This window comes from Oncorhynchus keta, chromosome 29 (genome assembly GCF_023373465.1).
Source record: "Oncorhynchus keta strain PuntledgeMale-10-30-2019 chromosome 29, Oket_V2, whole genome shotgun sequence".
In the NCBI taxonomy this organism is placed as follows: domain Eukaryota; kingdom Metazoa; phylum Chordata; class Actinopteri; order Salmoniformes; family Salmonidae; genus Oncorhynchus; species Oncorhynchus keta.
The window spans coordinates 16,673,078-16,694,583 of record NC_068449.1 but is presented as its reverse complement, the minus strand read 5'-3'; the positions used below and the strand labels follow the sequence as shown (position 1 = coordinate 16,694,583).

General features: G+C 43.7%; 1 protein-coding gene across 7 annotated transcripts in view; it reads left to right on the top strand.

Moving 5' to 3' along the window:
• LOC118362351 (palmitoyltransferase ZDHHC14-like) overlaps positions 1–21,506 on the top strand; it is a 92,514-nt gene that overhangs the window by 50,946 nt on the left and 20,062 nt on the right. For all 7 annotated transcript variants that reach the window (XM_035742604.2, XM_035742602.2, XM_035742603.2 and 4 more), the window contains one exon: positions 17,507–17,662. In XM_035742604.2, coding sequence (XP_035598497.1) covers positions 17,507–17,662 — 156 coding nt within the window. The remainder of the gene's footprint in view (positions 1–17,506; positions 17,663–21,506) is intronic.

Sequence of the window (21,506 nt, the reverse complement as noted above, 5' to 3'; positions counted from 1 at the left end):
AAAAACAGTATGGGGATGAGGTAGGTAAAAATGGGTGGGCTATTTACCGATAGACTATGTACAGCTGCAGCGATCGGTTAGCTGCTCAGATAGCTGATGTTTGAAGTTGGTGAGGGAGATAAAAGTCTCCAACTTCAGCGATTTTTGCAATTCGTTCCAGTCACAGGCAGCAGAGCACTGGAACGAAAGGCGGCCAAATGAGGTGTTGGCTTTAGGGATAATCAGTGAGATACACCTGCTGGAGCGCGTGCTACGGATGGGTGTTGCCATCGTGACCAGTGAACTGAGATAAGGCGGAGCTTTACCTAGCATGGACTTGTAGATGACCTTATGCCAGTGGGTCTGGCGACGAATATGTAGCGAGGGCCAGCCGACTAGAGCATACAAGTCGCAGTGGTGGGTGGTATAAGGTGCTTTAGTGACAAAACGGATGGCACTGTGATAAACTGCATCCAGTTTGAAGAGTAGTGTTGGAAGCAATTTTGTAGATGACATCGCCGAAGTCGAGGATCGGTAGGATCGTCAGTTTTACTAGGGTAAGTTTGGCGGCGTGAGTGAAGGAGGCTTTGTTGCTGAATAGAAAGCTGACTATTGATTTGATTTTCGATTGGAGATGTTTGATATGAGTCTGGAAGGAGAGTTTACAGTCTAGCCAGACACCTAGGTACTTATAGATGTCCACATATGCAAGGTCGGAACCATCCAGGGTGGTGATGCTGGTCATGGCACGACAATGGGCCTCAGGATCTCGTCAGGGTATCTCTGTGCATTCAAATTGCCATCAATAAAATGCAATTGTGTTCATTGTCCGTAGCTATTGCCTGCCCATACCATTACCCCACCTCCACCATGGGGCACTCTGTTCACATTGTTGCCATCAGTAAACCACTCACCCACACAACGTCTGCTTAATGCCTGGTACAGCTGAAACTGGGATTCATCCGTGAAGAGCTTACTTCTCCCGCATGCCAGTGGCCATCGAAGGTGAACATTTCCCCACTGCATTTGGTTACGACACCGAACTGCAGTCAGGTCAAGACCCTGGTGAGGACGATGAACACACAGATGAGCTTCCTAGATGTTTGGTTGTGCAAACCCACAGTTTCATCAGCTGTCTGGGTGGCTGGTCTCTCATCATCCCGCAGGATAAGAAGCCAGATGTGGAGGTCCTGGGCTGGCGTGGTTACACGTGGTCTGCGGTTGCGTGGCATGTTGGACAAGCTGCCAAATTCTCTAAAGCGACGGAGGCAGGTTATGGTTGAAAAATTAACATTGAATTCTCTGTGAATAGCGCTGACTGCAGACATTTCTGAAGTCAGCATGCCAATTGCACACTCCCTCATCTTGAGACATCAATGGCATGTTGTGACAAAACTGTACATTTTTGTGGCCTTTTTATTGTCCCCAACACACGGTGCACCTGTATAATGACCATGCTGTTTAATCAGCTTCTTGATATGCCACACCTGTCAGGTGGATGGTCTATCTTGGCAAAGGAGAAATGCTGACTAACAGGAATGTGAAGAGATTTGTGCACAACATTTGAGAGAAAGCTGTTGGAGCTGTTGGCCGAGGTTGGAGTAGCCGGGTGGAAGGCATGGCCAGCCGTTGAGAAATGCTTGTTGAAGTTTCCGATTATCTTGGATTTATCAGTGGTGACAGTGTTACCTAGCCTCACTGCAGTGGGCAGCTGGGAGGAGGTGTTCTTGTTCTCCATTGACTTTAGTGTTCCAGAACTTTTTGGAGTTAGAGCTACGGGATGCAAATTTCTCCTTGAAAAAGCTGGCCTTTGCTTTCCTGACTGACTGCGTGTATTGGTTCCTGAACAGTTGCATATCGCGGAGACTATTCGATGCTATTGCAGTCCGCCACAGGATGTTTTTGTGCTGGTCGAGGGCAGTCAGGTCTGGAGTGAACCAAGGGCTATAGTTCTGCATTTTTTTGAACGGAGCATGCTTATCTAAGATGGTGAGGACGTTACTTTTAAAGAATGACCAGGCATCCTCAACTGACGGGATGAGGTCAATATCCTTCCAGGATACCCGGGCCAGGTCAATTAGAAAGGCCTGTTCACAGAAGTGTTTTAGCGAGTGTTTGACAGTGATGAGGGGTAGTCGTTTGACTGCGGACCCGTAGCGGATACAGGCAATGAGGCAGTGATCGCTGAGATCCTGATTGAAGACAGCGGAGATGTATTTGGAGGGCCAGTTGGTTAGGATAACATCTATGAGGATGCCCTTGTTTACAGATTTAGGGTTGTACCTGGTGGGTTCCTTGATGGTTTGTGAGAGATTGAGGGCATCTAGCTTACCGTAATTGCTGGACTATTAAGCGCACCCGAATATAAACCGCACCCACTGAATTATTAAAAAATATGTATTTTGTACATAAATAAGCCGCACATGTCTATAAGCCGCAGGTGCCTACCGGTACATTGAAACAAATGAACTTTACACAGCCTTTAAACGAAACATGGCTTGTAACAAAAATAAATAGGCTTTAACGAAACACGGCTTGTAACAAAAATTAAACAGTAGCCTACCAGTAAAGTCATTGGTCACTATCTTCCTCCTCCTGTGCACTGAAACCACTGAAAGTCATCTCCTTCGGTGTCGGAGTTGAATAGCCTCAGAATTGCTTCATCCGATGTTGGATCGTTTTCATTGTCGCTCTCGTCACTTTCATCTGGAGGCAAATACCCCGCTGAGCTCATGCTGCCCCTTCAACACGCAGCAGTCCAGCCTTTCGAAACCCGTTGATGATAGTGGATTTTTTGACAATGCTCCACGCTGTCAGGACCCACTGGCAGACTTGACCATAAGTTGCTCTTCGCATGCGGCCCGTTTTAGTGAAGGATTTCTCCCCACTTGTCATCCAAGCCTCCCACTGAACACGGAGCGCCACCTTAAATGCACGATCTACACTGATGTCGAGTGGCTGCAAATACTTTGGGCCATCTGCTTTTCTTCCCTCTGAAAGGTTTGTTGTCTTTTTGCACTGAGTCAGTTCCTCACGCTGCTGTTTACAAAGTCTTATAATCGACTCATTAAGGCCAAGCTCCCATGCAGCAGCTCTATTTCCTTTTCCAACAGCCAGAGCGATCGCCTTCAACTTGAAAGCTGCATCATATGCATTTCTCCGTGTCTTTGCCATGATGAGGGTGACAAAATTACTACCGTAATCAGAATAATGGGAAGTTTGAGCGCGCTCGATTTACGTCACATTGTGACTGTGCTCAGTTTTTTGGCGGCATGAATCTTGTGAAAGCGGGAAAAAATCCATAAATTAGCCACGTCATTGTAAAAACCGAGAGGTTCAAAGTGTGGGAATAAAGTAGCGGCTTATAGTCCGGAAATTACAGTAGATTGTAGGACTGCCGGGGTGTTAAGCACATCCCAGTTTAGGTCACCTAACAGAACAAACTCTGAAGCTCGATGGGGGGCGATCAATTCACAAATGTTGTCCAGGGCACAGCTGGGAGCTGAAGGGGGTCGGTAGCAGGCAGCAACAGTGAGAGACTTATTTCTGGAGAGAGTAATTTTAAAAATTATTAGTTCGAACTGTTTGGGTATGGACCTGGAAAGTATGACATTACTTTGCAGGCTATCTCTGCAGTAGACTGCAACTCCTCCCCCTTTGGCAGTTCTATCTTGACGGAAAATGTTATAGTTGGGTATGGGAATCTCTGAATTTTTGGTGGCCTTCCAAAGCCAGGATTCAGACACGGCAAGGACATCAGGGTTGGCAGAGTGTGCTAAAGCAGTGAGTAAAACAAACTTAGGGAGGAGCCTTCTGATGTTGACATGCATGAAACCAAGGCTTTTTCGATCACAGAAGTCAACAAATGAGGGTGCCTGGGGACATGCAGGGCCTGGGTTTACCTCCACATCACCCGCGGAACAAAGGAGGAGTAGAATGAGGGTGCGGCTAAAGGCACTCAAAACTGGTTGCCTAGAGCGTTGGGGACAAAGAATAAAAGGAGCAGATTTCTGGGCATGGTTGAATATATTCAGGGCATAATGCGCAGACAGGGGTATGGTGGGGTGCGGGTACAGCGGAGGAAAGCCCAGGCACTGGGTGATGATAAGAGAGGTTGTATCTCTGGACATGCTGCTTGTAATTGGTGAGGTCACCACATGTGTGGGAGGTGGTACAAAGGAGTTATCAGAGGTATGAAGAGTGAAACTAGGGGCTCCATTGTAAACTAAAACAATGATAGCTAACCTGAACAACAGTATACAAGGCATATTGATATTTGAGAGAGACATACAGCAAGGCATAAAGTAATCGCAGGTGTTGATTGGGAGAGCTTGCTAAAACAACAGGTGAGACAACAACAGCTAATCAGCTAGCACAACAACAGCACGTAAAATGGCGATGACTAGGCAGAGAGGGTCGGATTAACTACACACAGAGCCTGAGTTTGCGGCTGGGGCCGACAGATAAAACATAAACAAACAGAATGGAGTACCGTGATTAATGGACAGTCCAGCAGGCATCAGCGATGTAGCCAAGTGATCAAGTGCTTGTTCAGCTTATGTTATCAGAGCGTGTGCTGTGAGCTCTTCACATGGTGAAGTAATGTTTGACCGCAACTGAACTGCTGGTTCCTTTATTCCCAGCACCCTCATTAATAAGTAATGCTGTTGTCTTCTATTCAAAGTGGTACAGGGCTCAAGTTCACCTCTGGTATTGATCTGTTGTGAAACTACATATTGAATGGGACAGGACAAGGTGCCTCTTTAATGTTTCCCTATGTCTGGGATGCAGTGTTTGTGTCCAATTATAGGAAGTGTTGTGTTTTCAGTCCTGCTCTGTCCTGTCCTCAACTTTCTCTTGGGGAAAGGGCTCAGTGGCTAAAGCCTGCTGTGTAAGTCAATGAGCACCTGTCCCTGCTCTGAGTCTGACTGTGAACTGCGGAATAGTATATCGATCACCACTGTTGTTACTACAGCTCGTCTTTCCATGCATCATGTCTGTCTGCCATATTTAGCAGTGCAGGCCCTTGTCAGACGTGGCATTGCTGCAGAGACTGAGAGACTGGCATCCTCCAGGAACCGGTTTCATTACCGGAACCAGGCAGGATATGTCTCTTCTGCTGTGCGTGCCAGAGACCTAACGATAGGCTAGCCAGTAAATGTCAGAGGATGTTTCTAAAGCCAGTGGCCATGCTAAACTCCTGCTCATATCCCAGTGTGTGTATGATGGAGAGGAATATAATAAGGATCCACTGACATTTAATGTTTTTATTGGCTGCAACTGGACCCTATATGATTATTTTGAGCTTTTCCGTCAATGCTGCTGAGAGACACAAACATGGATTGTTTGATGTTTGTACGTGTGAGTGCATGCTGTGTGTTGTCGACAAATGCATTCAATCAGGAGGGCTCTACTTATAGTTCACAGCTCTCCTCTCCATCGTTCTCCATCCTCCCACCCTTCTATCCCTCTATTCTCCTCCTGCCCACACTGGCAGACAGACCATCCTGTTACAGGCGGAGCAGAGGAGAGGCACAGCAGTGGAACCGGGGTTATAGTCTCACCACAGTACTCTTGTCTGCCTGTCAGAAATGTCTTTAGCCCTCAGAGCATGCGCTCTAAACGGTTTCCTCCTCAGTCACATGGTGTGACTGGGCATGCATCACTGTCTTATACAGAACATCACAAAGTAGATTGACTGACACAGTTTTCTATCAAGATAAAACTCACAATGATGAACCTTGTCTCTTTGCTCCTGCATAATATTGGCAACATTTTGAGTTAGTATTTTGTGGCTAGATATGGTTCTAGAGTCTGACTGACTGATAGCTGCTCTGGTAGAGGAGGAGAGGGTTGAGTGACTGCCTCAGTTAGAGTGAGGACGTGGAACCGGTCTCGCTGAACCAGAGTGAGGACGTGGAACCGGTCTCGCTGAACCAGAGTGAGGAACTGCTTGCCACGCACACGGACTCGATACAAACTTTCTCAACAGAGACGACCTCAAGTCCTTACCAAATGAGTGGTAATCTCACTTAAAACATCTGATCAGTAAGGCTTTAAAACACAGCCTACGTTACTGTGTTCTGCTACACTACTGTCACATTGATGCTGGCAGGTACCACGAAATTTGTGCCGATATGTATTGCGTATCTCAAGATTTTATATATAGATATAGGTAGATATTGCTATTCAATACTGGGATTTTATTGCGATTTTATGTTCTAAACATTGCTCACTATATGTCTGCTGTAGAGGGACGAGAGAGCATGATAAAGAGTTTTGATCAGTCATGGAAATAAAATGGCTGAAAACATGTTGGCTCACTATTTAAAAAGTTGGAGGACAAGTTACGCTACCGATACTTGGAGTCAAAGTATTGATATTATATCATCCAAAATAATAGCACTGTATGTAACTCTCCCCCCCCCCCAACACTAATTGCTACATTGGCCCCATTGTTTGAACCTGAACAATGGCCGGTTGGAGAATAAAAGAGGTTCTAAAGGCCTCCACTTGATCTGATCTGTGTAAGTGGGCTTGTGGAGTTCTTTACAGCCACCCTCCATTAATCCATTGTAGCTCCTCTCTAAAGCACTCTGAGGTGGTTATTAACTGACAGGGAGAAAGTGAGGGGAGAGATGCTTTGGGAGAACAGGGAAGAGAGATGGAGAGAGTGAGAGGTGCTGATAAGTGTGTGTGTGTGTGTGTGTGTGTGTGTGTGTGTGTGTGTGTGTGTGGTAGGAGCTCTGTCATCCACAGCAGTCTCTTTTCTCTCAGCGTCAGTGCAGGGGTAGGATATAGCAGTGTTTCTCAATATCCACCGACTGACTTCCCCCATGGTGAAATGTGGATTCAGAATTCAACCAGGATTTCTTCTTAATTCACTGTCAGAATTCTCCAAGGTTCCGTTGCCAGGGGTTACCATGTGTTCTGTGCATCGTGTGGCTTCACACTTGATGTCTTCATACGTTGTCTGTACATCTCTATATGTGCTAACATCAAACAGTATGTTCATGATGTCCTTGGAAGGAGAAGTTTGACTGTTTAGATGGGAAGTAATGTTCTGGTTTCACAAAGCATCTCTGGGATGTAATGAAATCTCATGCACAATTTCAATGGACCTACAGGTCTATTCTTCCAGTGTTCATGTGGTCTATAACTAAACATCCACAATTCCACCATTTGTCTCACATCAGAAAGCGATGGCCAACTGCACTGATCTGTCTAACTCACAAACAGTCATGAGATAGCTAAAAAGAAGTTGGGAAACAATATGCTTTCTTAACATTCAAAACTGTTACCAAGGTGACATAGACCACTGAGAACCCCCTTTCATCCTCCAGTCAGAGTTAATCTTACCAAAAACCATAAACCTTTTGCTGATATTGATATTTGTTTTCATGGGCAAGTCTTCACTGCCTAATTCTACATCTAGCTAAGGTGTTTTGTGATGGTAGAATCAGTATTTATTCAATTCAAAATGTGCACAGAAATGTCTGCATGCTGGCTGAACCAGTCTCAAATCAATCCATATGAAATGAAAGGCAGGAATGCTAACATTGTCAGTTCACACATGCCATACAGAATACTCCCTCTAGCTAGCTAGCTATTGTAGTGAAGTTCTAGCTTATGCACAAATTAGTTTTAATGAAATCTGTCAGTCAGATACATGCTGATCTCTGAGAACCGTCTCATAACTTTGGTGCCGTACAACTTCATCAACAACCTGGCAAACTAGCTAACATATGGCCATTCAAACAAGCTTGCAATAGAATGTTGGTTGGAGCAAGTTTTCTCAAGTGATCCAGCATGGTTTGCCATAGCAGCCAATGCGTCATAGCTACCGAGAGTGGAGTGATTTTCAGAAGTGTTAGGAGAATACGCAATTATTATTATTATTATTATTATTATTATTCATCTTTTTTTAGATGAGTTCCACGCTTACAAGACAGATTGGTCTCTGCAATTTGGGATCCTTGGGAGTAGAGGTCAAACAAATTATTTTTTAACGCCAATACCGATTATTGGAGTACCAAAAAAAGCCGATACCGATTAATCGGCCAATTTAAATAATAAAAAAAATAGAAGAAAAAAAGTTTTACATTTCATTTATTTGTAGGTTGGAAAAAGTATGTGAACCCCAAGGCTAATGACTTCTCCAAAAGCGAGTCAGGAGTTGAATCAATAAGACAAGATTGGAGATTTTGGTTAGAGCTACCCTGCCCCATTTAAAATAAAATCACAAAATTTGAGTTTGCTATTTACAAGAAGCATTGCCTGATGTGAACCATGCCACGAACAAAAGATCTCAGAATACCTAAGATTAACAATTGTTTCCTTGCATGAAGCTGGAAAGGGCTACAAAAGTATCTCTAAAAGTCAGTCCACGGTAAGACAAATTGTCTATAAATGGAGAAATTTCAGCATTGTTGCTACTCTCCCTAGGAGTGGCCGTCCTGCAAAGATGACTGCAAGAGCACAGTGCAGAATGCTCAATGAGGTTAAGAAGAATCCTAGAGTGTCTGCTAAAGACTTACAGACATCTCTGGAACATGCTAACATCTCTGTTGAAGGGTCTACAATACGTTAAACACTAAACAAGAATGGGGTTCATGGGAGGACACCATGGAAGAAGTCACTGCTGTCCCAAAAAACATTGCTGCACGTCTGAAGTTCGCAAAAGAGCACCTGGATGTTCCACAGCGATACTGGCAAAATATTCTGTGCACAGATTAAACTACAGTTGTGTTGTTTGGAAGGAACACACAACACTATTTGTAGAGATAAAAAGGCACAGCACACCAACATCAAAACCTCATCCCAACTGTTTTTTCTTATTTATTTTACCTTTATTTTACTAGGCAAGTCAGTTAAGAACAAATTCTTATTTTCAATGACGGCCTAGGAACAGTGGGTTAACTGCCTGTTCAGGGGCACAACGACAGATTTTGTACCTTGTCAGCTCGGGGATTTGAACTTGCAACCTTTCTAGTCCAATGCTCTAACCACTAGGCTACCCTGCCGCCCTCATACCAACTGTAATGTATGGTGGAGGGAGCATCATGGTTTGGTGCTGTTTTGCTGCCTCAGGACCTGGACAGCTTGCTGTCATGGACAGAAAAAGGAATTCCCAAGTTTATCAAGACATTTTGCAGGCAAATGTAAGACTATATGTCCAATTGAACCTCAACAGAAGTTAGGTTATGCAACAGGACAACAACCCAAAAGACAGAAGTAAATCAACAACAGAATGGCAGAAGAAAATCCACCTTCTGGAGTGGCCCAGTCAGTCCTGTCCTCAACCCGATTTGAGATACTGTGGCATGACCTCGAGAGTGGTTCACACCAGACATCCCAAGAATATTGTGGAACTGAAACAGTCTTTTAAAGAGGAATGGACCAAAATTCCTCCTGACCATTGTGCAGGTTTGATCCGCAACCACAGAAAACGTTTGGTTGAGGTTATTGCTGCCAAAAGAGGGTCAACATGTTATTAAATCCAAGGGTTTACATACTTATTCCAAGCTGCACTGTGAATGTTTACACGATGTGTTCAATAAAGACATGAACAATTATAATTGTGTGTGTTATTAGTTTAAGCAGACTGTTTGTCTATTGTTGTGACTTAGGTGATGATACAATTATGACCAATTTATGTGGAAATCCAGGTTATTCTAAAGGGTTCACATAATTTCCCTAACCGCTGTTTAAGGATTTATTTAATCTGACAGACTTGGATAGGTCTCCACCAATATACTTTCTCCAATCCTGTAACTTGATATCATTTAGGCTGCAGGCCTATAATGTTGAGAAAGGGAAGGAGTAGGAATATAGGCCTAAAAGTTATGTCCTCTGTTGGAAGAGAAGCGAGGTGTTCTTCTGGCTAAAGTCTAGATTGATGGTCTCTGTGGGCTAGACACTCCCTTTCCCTTACCCCTCGTCACATCTTTAAACATGATGCTCTTCTCTGGGAACAAATAGAAACCAGTTCTTCAGAAATGAACTGAAACAGCCCTCATTATTTCATTGGTAAAACTAAGCAAAACAGGGTGGAATGGAATCTCAGGATGTTTTCATCATAGTCAGCCGGGAGCAGAAAGCTCTCTGAACCCTTTAGGGCACGCTGTCATCTTAGGGCTGAGTAATGATTTTAAAACAGTCCAGAAACAAAGCCTACTTTACAGAACTGTATTTCCACTTCAGTAAAGTTCATCTGGTTTAATTGTATTCCTTTTCACCTTGTAATCCCGTCATGTGGGGGGAAAAAAGCACATCTTATCCTTTTAATTTTACAATGGCGGTTGGCTATTACAGTGGTTGACACGCACGCGCACACACGGCATTCTGTGGCCCAGAGGTACGAGAGGAAGTAGCAAGGGTGTGTGCCTGCGGCAATAGGAAGTGTGTTTGTGATGTCATAGTAAATGCTCAGTGTTATCATTTGGAAACCTTCTCTTTGTTACCCACTGAAGAGGAAAGTTTCCTTCAACTAACAGTTTAAATAACTGCCAAAGCCTCGATATCCAGGACAGGAGTTATGTTATGCAACCAGAAAACATACCACACACACATTTTAATAAAACCCACCTTACATAATATTTTTCTCTCTTTTGATTGCCTATTTCTGCATTTTAATGTTCAGCCAGCAAAGGCTTCCTCTGGAAGATGGTTTCCTGTCTCTCTGGTCTTTCTCATTTTTTGTTGTTGGCCTGTCTTGAGGATTATGATCAATGGGTGATAAAAGAGCTCCGATGAGGCCTTTTGGAGGGGGCCTCATGACCCATGAATAGAGATGCTGCTGCTGGGATAGTAATTGCAGCCAGTTGAATTTTTTACCAAATGGTACCAGACAAAGAGAGAGCGGAAGCCATAAGTTGTTGAGCAATTAGTGGCCTGGGTAGGCCTCTGCTGTTATCGACGGCCCCTGTCTACTGTATGCCTCTGCGTACTGGGGACACACACTCACAGACCACTGTACAGTACGCCTGTATCTGAGAGGCAGAGTGAGTACTTACTCAGGGATAGTGTCTCTGGATGTGCTCTCTTAGTCTCCCTGTGGGACTAATGGGCCTCATTACCTCTCATCATGCAGACGTACAGGAACCAACAGCATCTGCCTGGGAAGTCCTGTACAGAGAATGGATGCTCCTAGTCATAAATTACAGGGCTTCTTCTCCTTGTCCCCTTTCCCATATCTGCAGTGATATAAATTGTGCATTCATGCAGAGTCTCCTTTAAAGTAGTCTCTTGTGAGGATTTAAGTCGATGCCAACTGCTAAGGGCACACAACTCCAAACTAACACACTCATCAAGACTGACAGTCTTATGGGGGCGAGACAGTTGCCATGGAGTCCTGGAGCCCCCTGAAGAGAACAGTCTGACCTGTGTGTGGCTGACACACACACAGTCTGAAAGATGGAGGATGGCTTGTCAAGATAAGATAGGGCCTGGAATGTTTTGCTGGTTATTCATATTTTGCTCCCCAGGGGCGTGAAAGTAATGCGGGAAAATCGAGATCACAAATATCACCTATTATTATCCCATTACTTGGTTGTGATGTCGACTTGACTTTCAGAAATCAGAAGTAAGCAATCGTCTGAACAGGCTACCCTTCTCTTTGTTCATAGTTTTAAGTCCAGTGTATATCTCAAGAGTATTGGCTCAGCCAATGTCTCAGGTCATGGTCTTATTAAATCTGCGGTCAGTGTTTTTTTGTTGTCTGTGAGTGGAGAAGGAGCATATCATTGGGTGATTTAGAGGCTTGTTTTCACAGAAGTTGAGAGAAATGAGTTGTGATTCTTACCTTTTATAAAGGTGGTTCAACTTGTTTAGCCCACCTGCTGTCAGCAGATCTGGCTGTATGTGGTGCCTGAGGATACAGGTGCCCTGGGCCCGTATCCACCAAGCATTTCAGAGTAGGAGTGCGGATCTAGGATCTGTCCATAATCATATTTATTATGACCTATTTAAAAGACAAAACTGATCATAGATCAGCACTCCTACTCTGAGACACTTAGTGGATACGGGCCCTGGTCATGACCTTTAACCTCACTAGCTATTGAGATCCATCTATTTAGAGCCTTCAGTATTTACCTGGGTGTGTTTGTGTGTTTTTAGATGTGATCCTTTAGACGAGAGAAGCAGGTGAATGTTTATTTCACAGTCAATAGTACAATATAAAAGGATTAGGCTACACTCAATGTTATTCCTCCTCGTTTGTCTGTTCATCTTTCAGCTTACAGTACGTCTTGATACAGTTGTAGCCAGACAGTGTTTTACAGTTGATGCTGGTGGTTAGGCTTGGGAATTGCCAGGGACCTCATGATATGATATTATTGCGACACTTACGCGCCGAAACGATATGTATTGTGATTCTCACAATTCTATATGTATTTAGATTCGATACTGCCATTTTTATTGCAATTTGAATTTCCTATCCAGGGTTCTTTTCTGGCTCAAAAGGGGGCTTGGGTGGTGGGTGTGGCAATAATTGTGGTCGGCCATCTGTTTTAAAGCTAATTTCCTTCAATTGCACACATTTTGCCCTGCAGCTGATAGGAAATGTTGCCGTTTCAACGTGAAAAAGTGCTTTGGCAGACTGCCCAAGGATTGAGAAAATGAGTTTTGATCAGGGAAATAAAAACGCTGAAAACATATTGGTTCACTATTTCAAAAGAAGCTGGAGAAGAAGCTATAGAATTTTGGCGCAGGTACAGCCGACTCGCGCTAGCTAACGCTATCTACAGTAGCAAAAATATATATATGTACTTGGAGTCAAATATCGCTATAATATTGCGATATTTAACTGTATAGACTTTCCCCCCATCACTGCTGGTGGTCTAGCTGAGTGAAATGAGTGACTTATGTTTGTAAGAAGCAGCAGTAGTCTAGGCACCATGCCTGTCAGTCCATGAACATTTAATTCGCTGTTCATCACAGACAGGGGCTTGAAGTGCACATCATGGAGAGCTAGGGAGCTGTTAAATCTATGTGAGTCTAGATGTGATTTTTATACAGTCATTATGCTGTGACGCTTCTCATTTTAGAGGCAGTTTGATGTCCTTGATTGGCATTTATGGACATGTTTCCATAGACGTCAACACAATAAAAATAAACGATGATGAGGGGTACCTCTATTGAGCCCAGTACATTATACAGTCTGAATAGCATGCAGTTCAGTTCAGCAACATCACCTGACCTTTCTACTCTCTGTTGGAAGCTCTGACGGATGTAGAGTTGTTAATTCTCCTCCCACTCATTCACTTACCTCCTGGTTGACTCTATCCCTCATTATGTATGCAGGAGGAGAGGATGGAGGGAGTGCATTGATCACTCTGAACATGGGCTGAAAAGAGGGCTCCTGTTGAGTTGTGCACACACACCACTCCAGCTTGGCTACTGTGTTTTAGAGGCACGCAATGATCCACCCACACACACTCTTTCCCACACACTCTACCACACGAGAGTGGGCTTCAGAAACGAGCTTGGCAGTTTTGTGCTTTTCCTATGTTCATACAGGGTGTTCACTCACGACTCTAGAATGTAGAGAAAACGGGGCAATTCAAGAGGGTGCTACGAAATGAATGTCAAAACATTTTTCTTTGCCCCATGTCATTATATATCACATACAATGAATCATTACATTGTTCTCTACAGTATTATAACCTTAATATAGTGGTTGTGTTGATGAAATGACAAGGTTAATTTGCTGTGACCATTGCTAGTTTAGGCCACACCTCTCTTGGTTGTATTTCTTCCATATTTGGCTTTGGAATGTGGTACAGTACAAGCTTTACACATGTTGTGGATATCAAATAGATTTTTGATTGATCTGTCATTTTCATCTCCAGATCCTTGGCTTTCATTGGCTATATTGGCGATCAATCCACGTTGAGGGGCTGTTTTCTATGGCGATTTAAAGGGAAAGACTCAAAATACACAATGAAAAATAGAAAGAGATTTGTCTTCTCAGAGGGTGGATATTGAAAGTTGTAAATATATATACATTTTTTAATTCTGCGGATTTCATAATAGTAAAAGCCCATGTTTTCACTCAGAAACCTGCAGCCACAAGTTAGCTTGTCAGTTGCCATTCAAAGTAAGCGCCGTTCTGTCACGGAGCAGCGCCACGGTGAACCATATAGTGTAGATGCATGGGGGTTGGATTACTGTTTTCCTGACGCAACTCTCTATTGAATGAACATATTTCTCTAAATTTGAATGAAATAATCATTTTATGGGTGATAACCCTACATCATATTTTTTACGTAATCATCCACACAGTAATTTCTCTTATTGTGGTCATCCTCTCTGCTGCCAAGCCGTTTTACTACATTTACGACTGAGGGGTTTTACTAAAGCATTTAATTCTGTTGAGAAAATAACCTGTTTGACTTGCCAAGTTGTGTTTCCTCCAGCTGAGACGTTTATTGTGAGCTGAGTGCAGAGTGAAGGGCATGTTGTTCTGAGCAGGTCAGATCAGTCACCGTGTGACGTCAGGACAGCAGGTGCTGAACAGTTCTCTGGCTGATTCTCTTTCTGCATTCAGAGCCAGATATACATTTAGTAATGAACCAACATTTTTAAAAGGCTTTTCACTCTACTGTTCACATGACCAATACACTACTAACAAATAGGTCTAGTTTATTGTGACCGTTCCATTTTGACTTCACTTTGGTTCCTGTAGAGCAGGGGTGTCAAAGTCAAATGGACGGAGGGCCAAATAAAAAATTTAGCTACAAGCCGAGGGCCGGACTGTTCGAATGTTCATTGAAAATTTTTTAAATGACGCATATAGTCTAGTGAACCTAATTGAACCTACTGAAAACCTAACAAATATATTCCAATATGATCAGATAAATAAAGCAATATTTTCTTATGGCTCTGTCAGTAATCTTTAATTTTCAACAGACACAAAAGACAAATTTCCTTTATATAAAAATCCCCATAACATGAACATTAAATGAAAGAAACCGGTATTCAAGGCACCATCAGTAGCCTATATTTTCTATTTTAGCAAAAGTGGGCTAAATTTACTTCAAAGAAAAAAACAATAATAGCAATTTTCTATCATCCACTCAACTGAAATATTTTTAAAATATAATTGGATTGAAATACAATAAAATAAAGTGCAAAAATCTATTAATCAAAAACAACACTTTGTTTAAGGAGAAGTAACATGCAGTGAAAACAAATATTAAACTTTAACTTTTAAACTTGAACTGAGTAAAAACTCTAAATATGTGATTGCACAGTAATGTTCACTTGTTTGAGGTTGAGGGTGATACTTGGTGGTGTCCCATCTTTTCCACAAGTTCATCAATGTTCGGGGTAAGGCTCTGAGCTGAGGAAATCCTCAGAATTGAGTGGAGGTGTTCAGCAGTAAGTCGACTTCTGTGTGATGTTTTGTTCAAGTTCATCAAAGAAAACAGTTGTTCACACAGGTATGTGCTGCCAAACATAGACAACGTTTGAGCAGCCTGGATGCGCAGCTGGGGCATTGTGTCGGGAGGAAACGGGCGAACTCCGCAGCACCCACTGCCGCATATTTTGCCCTCAGTGCATCATTGCATTGGAGGTCAATCAACTCCATTTGGAGGTTTGGTGGTGAGCTTTCCACGTCAACAGCAAATGGGTTACCGAGCAGTTCCAACCTGCTTTTTGTGCTTCAAAGTCAGCAAATCGGCGTCGAAAGTCAGCGGCAAGCATACCTATTTTATCAGCCAACTGTGCGCTCGGGAACGCACTGGTAGAGAGCTTCTCTTTCATGGTCTGGCAGCTGGGAAAGTGGCTCAAATTTTCTTTCCGCATCTGCGTCTCCCACAGAGTCAGTTTGGTTTTAAATGCCTTCACTGTACTGTACATATCAGAGATGACACGATCCCGACCCTGCAGCTGCAAGTTCATTGCATTCAGATGACTCGTAATGTCACACAGAAAAGCCATTTCACACAGAAACATTTCGTCTCGGAGTTGTGTTGTGTCTTTCCCTTTGCTGTCCAAGAACAGACAAATCTCCTCACGAAGCTCGAAACATCTTTGAAGCACCTTTCCCTGGCTTAGCCATCGCACCTCTGTGTGATAAGGCAAATCACCATGCTCCGTTTCTAACTCCGTCAGAAATGCCTTGAACTGGCGGTGATTCAAACCTTTGGCTCTGATAAAGTTAACTGTGCGCGTGATGATGCTCATTACATGCTCCATTTTCAAGGCTTTACCGCACAACGCTTCCTGGTGTATGATACAATGATAAGCTGTCAGCTCACCTGTCGCGTTTTCCTCTTGCATCTTTTCCCATATCTTCGCCACCAGTCCGCTCCTGTGTCCACACATCGCAGGTGCTCCGTCGGTTGTCAAACCCACGAGTTTTTCCCAAGGCAGCTCCATCTCATTTACACATCTTGACACCTCTTCATACAAATCATGCCCCGTAGTTGTGCCATGCATAGGACGTAAAGCCAAAAACTCCTCTGTCACGCTTAGGCTGGAGTCCACTCCGCGGATGAAAATTGACAACTGGGCAATGTCAGAAATGTCGGTGCTCTCATCCACAGCCAAGGAATATGCAATGAAATCTTTTCCCTTTTTCACAAGCTGCTCTTTTAGATTGATGGACAACTGGTCTACTCTCTCGGCAATGGTGTTTCTGCTCAGACTCACATTTAAAAAGAGTTGCCTTTTTCTGGGCAAACTTCGTCACAAACTTTAATCATGCAGTTTTTGATGAAATCCCCTCCGTAAATGGCCGGGCTGATTTAGCGATCTCTTCTGCCAAAATAAAACTGGCCTTGACAGCAGCCTGGCCTTGTGATTTGGCTTTTTTGAACAGAGCCTGTCGAGATTTGAGGCCTCGTTTTAATTCCTCTGCCTTTTGTAGCCTTTGTTCCATGTCCATATTCTTGTTTTTGTCCGCGTGTTTCGTTTCATAATGTCGTCTCAGATTATACTCTTTCAGTACCGCCACACTTTCTCCACACAGAAGACACACAGGTTTTCCAGCTACCTCCGTGAACAAATACTCCGACTCCCACCTTGTTTGAAACCCCCGGTTCTCAGTGTCCACCTTCCGTTTTGCCATTTTTGATGGGTATCTGAAAGTTAATTTTACTGTGATGCTGACAACTGCTGTGCCAATAAATATTGAAATGAAGCAGCCTACTGCTCGGTGCGTCACCGTTGCATTGTGGGAAATGTAGTATTGGTGCGTGTAAAAGATCTGCGGGCTGCCGGCTTGCTGCGGTCTGCGGGCCGGTTCTAATAATAAATCAAGATCATCCCAGGGGCCGGATGTGGCCCGCGGGCCTTGACTCTGACATATGTGCTGTAGAGGCTTGTATGGACAGAGACCCTGTTCTGCTCTACAGTGCCAGCTTTGTGCAGGATTGTAGTACCCTCCTCCCGTGTTGAAACTAGCCAACTCTTCAATAGCATGACAATGAATGAGGCTAGGATTGAAGTGTATTGTTTGCCAAAAGTAGCAGACTGCAATTTAATTTCCCAGTAATTTAAGTCTTATTCTCCGTGACAGATGTAGCCAACGGCTCCAGTTCGGGGTACCGGCCGCCCCCCAGGACGAAAGAGGTGGTCATCAATGGGCAGACGGTCAAGCTCAAGTACTGCTTCACCTGTAAGATCTTCAGACCACCACGTGCCTCTCACTGCAGCCTTTGTGACAACTGTGTCGGTGAGTCACTGTGTGGGCCACACATGTGGGAGGGTGGGTGGACTGAAGGTGAAGTGGGTGTGTGTATGTATGTACTCCTGTGTGTGCAAATGTGTTTGCCTATGTGTACAGATATTTTTCCATGTCTCAATTTGTGTTTGTTTTCTGCGTGTTTGTGCTCTGTATATACATGTAGCTAAAAGCTATGTCATGTCACAGGGAGTAACATTCCTCCTTAGGAATGTTAAGACTATCGACTTCTATGGTGTTCGACAGATGAAGCATTGGTCTTCGAGCCTTCTCTCCAGGCCCACCTGAGACTCAGTGATCACTGCTCAGCCTCTACAGAGCCACAGCCTCCCTCTTGTGGTGTTCTCCTGTTATTTTCCCAGAGACCCCATTTGGCTAGGGATTTATGGGCTCATTAACACTGAGCAGAGAAAGATGGATGACACAACTGTCATTATGAAATCTGTATCCCGCCTTGTTTCATAACTCACTCTGAATCACCCCACCTACCCCAGGCCTGTTCTGTTGTGGGGAGATTGGGGCTTTTACAACACTCAGAGGGACATTGTTTTCACTGAACAACTTTCTCCCATCCTCCTCCATCTCCTTTTCTCCACCCATATATATTTGTAGTGGAAAAGCAGGCCACTACCTGTAGCAGTAGAGGAAGAAGCAGGAGGATTTGCTTCTCTCTTCCAAACAAGCAGTGAGCATGCTCTCTCTAGGCTTCTCACTGACTGGCTTGTCTGAGATTCTGTGACTAACCTAGGGCTTTTCTCAACCTCTTCGAAACGAATCAAATAAAATGGTATTGGTCACGTACATATACTTAGCAAATGTACTTAGCAGATGTTATCGCAGGTGTTGTGAAATGTTCCTAGTTCCAGTCTGGAATATACACTACCGTTCAAAATATTTGTCCATGAAAATAACATCAAATTGATTGGAAATGTAGTGTAGACATTGTTAATGTTGTAAATGACTATTGTAGCTGGAAACGGCTGATTTTTAATGGAATATCTACATTTATCAGCAACCATCACTACTGTGTTCCAATGGCACGTTACGTTAGCTAATCCAAGTTGATCATTTTAAAAGGCTAAAAACCCTTTTGCAATTATATTAGCACAGCCTAAAACTGTTGTCCTGATTTTAAAGAATCAATATTCTTTAGACTAGTTGAGTATCTGGAGCATCAGCATTTGTGGGTTCAATTGCAGGTTCAAAATGGCCAGAAACAAACTACTTTCTTCTGAAACTTGTCAGTCTATTTTTGTTCTGAGAAATGAAGGCTATTCCATGCGAGAAATTGCCAAGAAACTGAAGATCTTGTACAACTCTGTGTACTACTCCCTTCACAGAACAGGGCAAACCGGCTCTAACCAGAATAGAAAGAGGAGTGGAAGGTCCAGGTGCACAACTGAGCAAGGGGACACGTACATTAGTGTCTAGTTTGAGAAACAGAATCCGCACAAGTCCTCAACTGGCAGCTTAATTAAATAGTACCCGCAGAACACCAGTCTCAATGTCAACAGTGAAGATGTGACTTCGGGATGCTGGCCTTCTTGGCAGAGTTCATCTGTCCAGTGTCTGTGTTCTTTTGCCCATCTTAATCTTTTATTTTTATTGGCCAGTCTGAGATATGTCTTTTTTTTGCAACTGCCTAGAAGGCCAGCATCCCGAAGTCGCCTCTTCACTGTTGACGTTGATACTGGTGTTTTGCGGGTACTATTTAAAGAAACTGTTGACGTTGTGGGAAAGGTTATTTTCCTGGTACCACTCCATCGCCACGCAGTCATGGGTGAACAGGGAGTACTGGATGAGGCTGAGCACGCACCCTTGAGGGGCACCTGTGTTGAAGATCAGTGTAGCGGATGTGAAGTTGCCTACCTTCACTACATGGGGACGGCCCGTCAGGAAGTCCAGGACCCAGTTGTACAGGGCAGGGTTCAGATCCAGGGCCCTGAGCCTAGTGTTGAGCTTAGAGGGCATTATGGTGTTGAAGGCTGAGCTGGAGTTAATGAATAGCATTCTTGCATACACTACCGGTCAAAAGTTTTAGAACACCTATTCATTCAAGTGTTTTTCTTTATTTTTACTATTTTCTACATTGTAGAATAATATTGAAGACATCAAAACTATGAAATCACATAGTAACCAAAAAAGTGTTAAACAAAACAAAATATATTGAGAGATTTGTCAAATAGCCACCCTTTGCCTTGATGACAGCTTCTGCACACTCTTGGCATCCTCTCAACCAGCTTCACCTGGTGGACATTTTGAAGAAAGTAAGGTCCAACAGACTGGGATAGGGAGATTGAATATGACTTTAAACACTACAGCCAGCTGGTCTGCACATGCTCTGAGGACATGGCTAGGGATGCTGTCTGGGCCAGAAACCTTGCGAGGTTTAACACACTTAAATGTCTTTCTGACGTCCGTCATGGACAACCGGAGCTAATTACAATAATGATTGATTGGATTTCCTTACCACGGGAACGTCCTATTTATGTTTCTGCTTATAGGAAGGGATGAGCAGAGTGGAGGCGTGATCTGATTTGCCGAAGGGAGGGCGGGGTGGGCCTTGTAGTCCCAGAAGGGGGAGTAGCAATGGTCAAGAGTCCTCGATGATCATGTAGCGTAGGCAATGTGTTGATAAAACATTGGTCGTTTTTCCTTCAGATTTGCGTTAATAAAGTCCCCAGCTAGATTAAATGCAGCCTCGGGATATGCAGTTTCCAGTTTGGACAAAATCCAGTGTGGTTTCTTTAGAGCCGTTGTGGTGTCTGCTTGAGGGGGAATATGCACGACCGTGACAATGACCGAAGAGTATTTTCTCGGGAGGTAATGCATTCCAAATCGGGAGAGCAAAAGGACTTGAGTTCTTGTTCTTACCACAATCACACAATGAGTTGTTAATCATGAAACGTGGGAGGAGGGTAACATACACCTTTGTTGCTCCTTGTTTCAGCAAGGTGCCCTCGGTTGCCTAGGTAACACACCTCCCTGCAACAGCACATGTAGTCAGGAGCAGAGAAGAGCTGAGGAGAGGAACATTTGCAAGTTTTTTTTGCTGTTCAAACGATTACAATGATGAAAAATAACCATCATCCAAAATTCCAGAACGGTGACAGCCCTGCTCATCACATTCTCTGTTTACTTTTCTCTTCCTTAAGCTCCTCTCCTAGCTCCCTCACAGCATGCACATTCCTGATTATCTTTACATAGCTCGTAGCATTGAGATTTAAATGGAAAATATCCAAAAGCTGTGTATTTAGATAGTGTTCCAAATATAGATTGTTTACACAAAATGTATAAGCTAAGCGTAGAAATGCACCTTTTATTCTATTGTATTCATGTATGCCCAGGCATATTTTGGAGTCACGTTGCCAGAACTGAATCCTGACAGTGGTTCTCTGAGACTGGATTCTGGCTTTGTGAGATTAATAACACACACACACACACACACACACACACACACACACGGACGTGCGTACAAACACACACAAACCGCGTCATCACCAGACTTTGTCTTTTATTTCTATTGAAAGAGTGGTGTCTGAAGCAATCTGCCTGGTAACAGTACTGAGTGGTGTCTGAAGCAATCTGCCTGGTAACAGTACTGAGTGGTGTCTGAAGCAATCTGCCTGGTAACAGTACTGAGTGGTGTTTGAAGCAATCTGCCTGGTAACAGTACTGAGTGGTGTTTGAAGCAATCTGCCTGGTAACAGTACTGAGTGGTGTCTGAAGCAATCTGCCTGGTAACAGTACTGAGTGGTGTCTGAAGCAATCTGCCTGGTAACAGTACTGAGTGGTGTTTGAAGCAATCTGCCTGGTAACAGTACTGAGTGGTGTC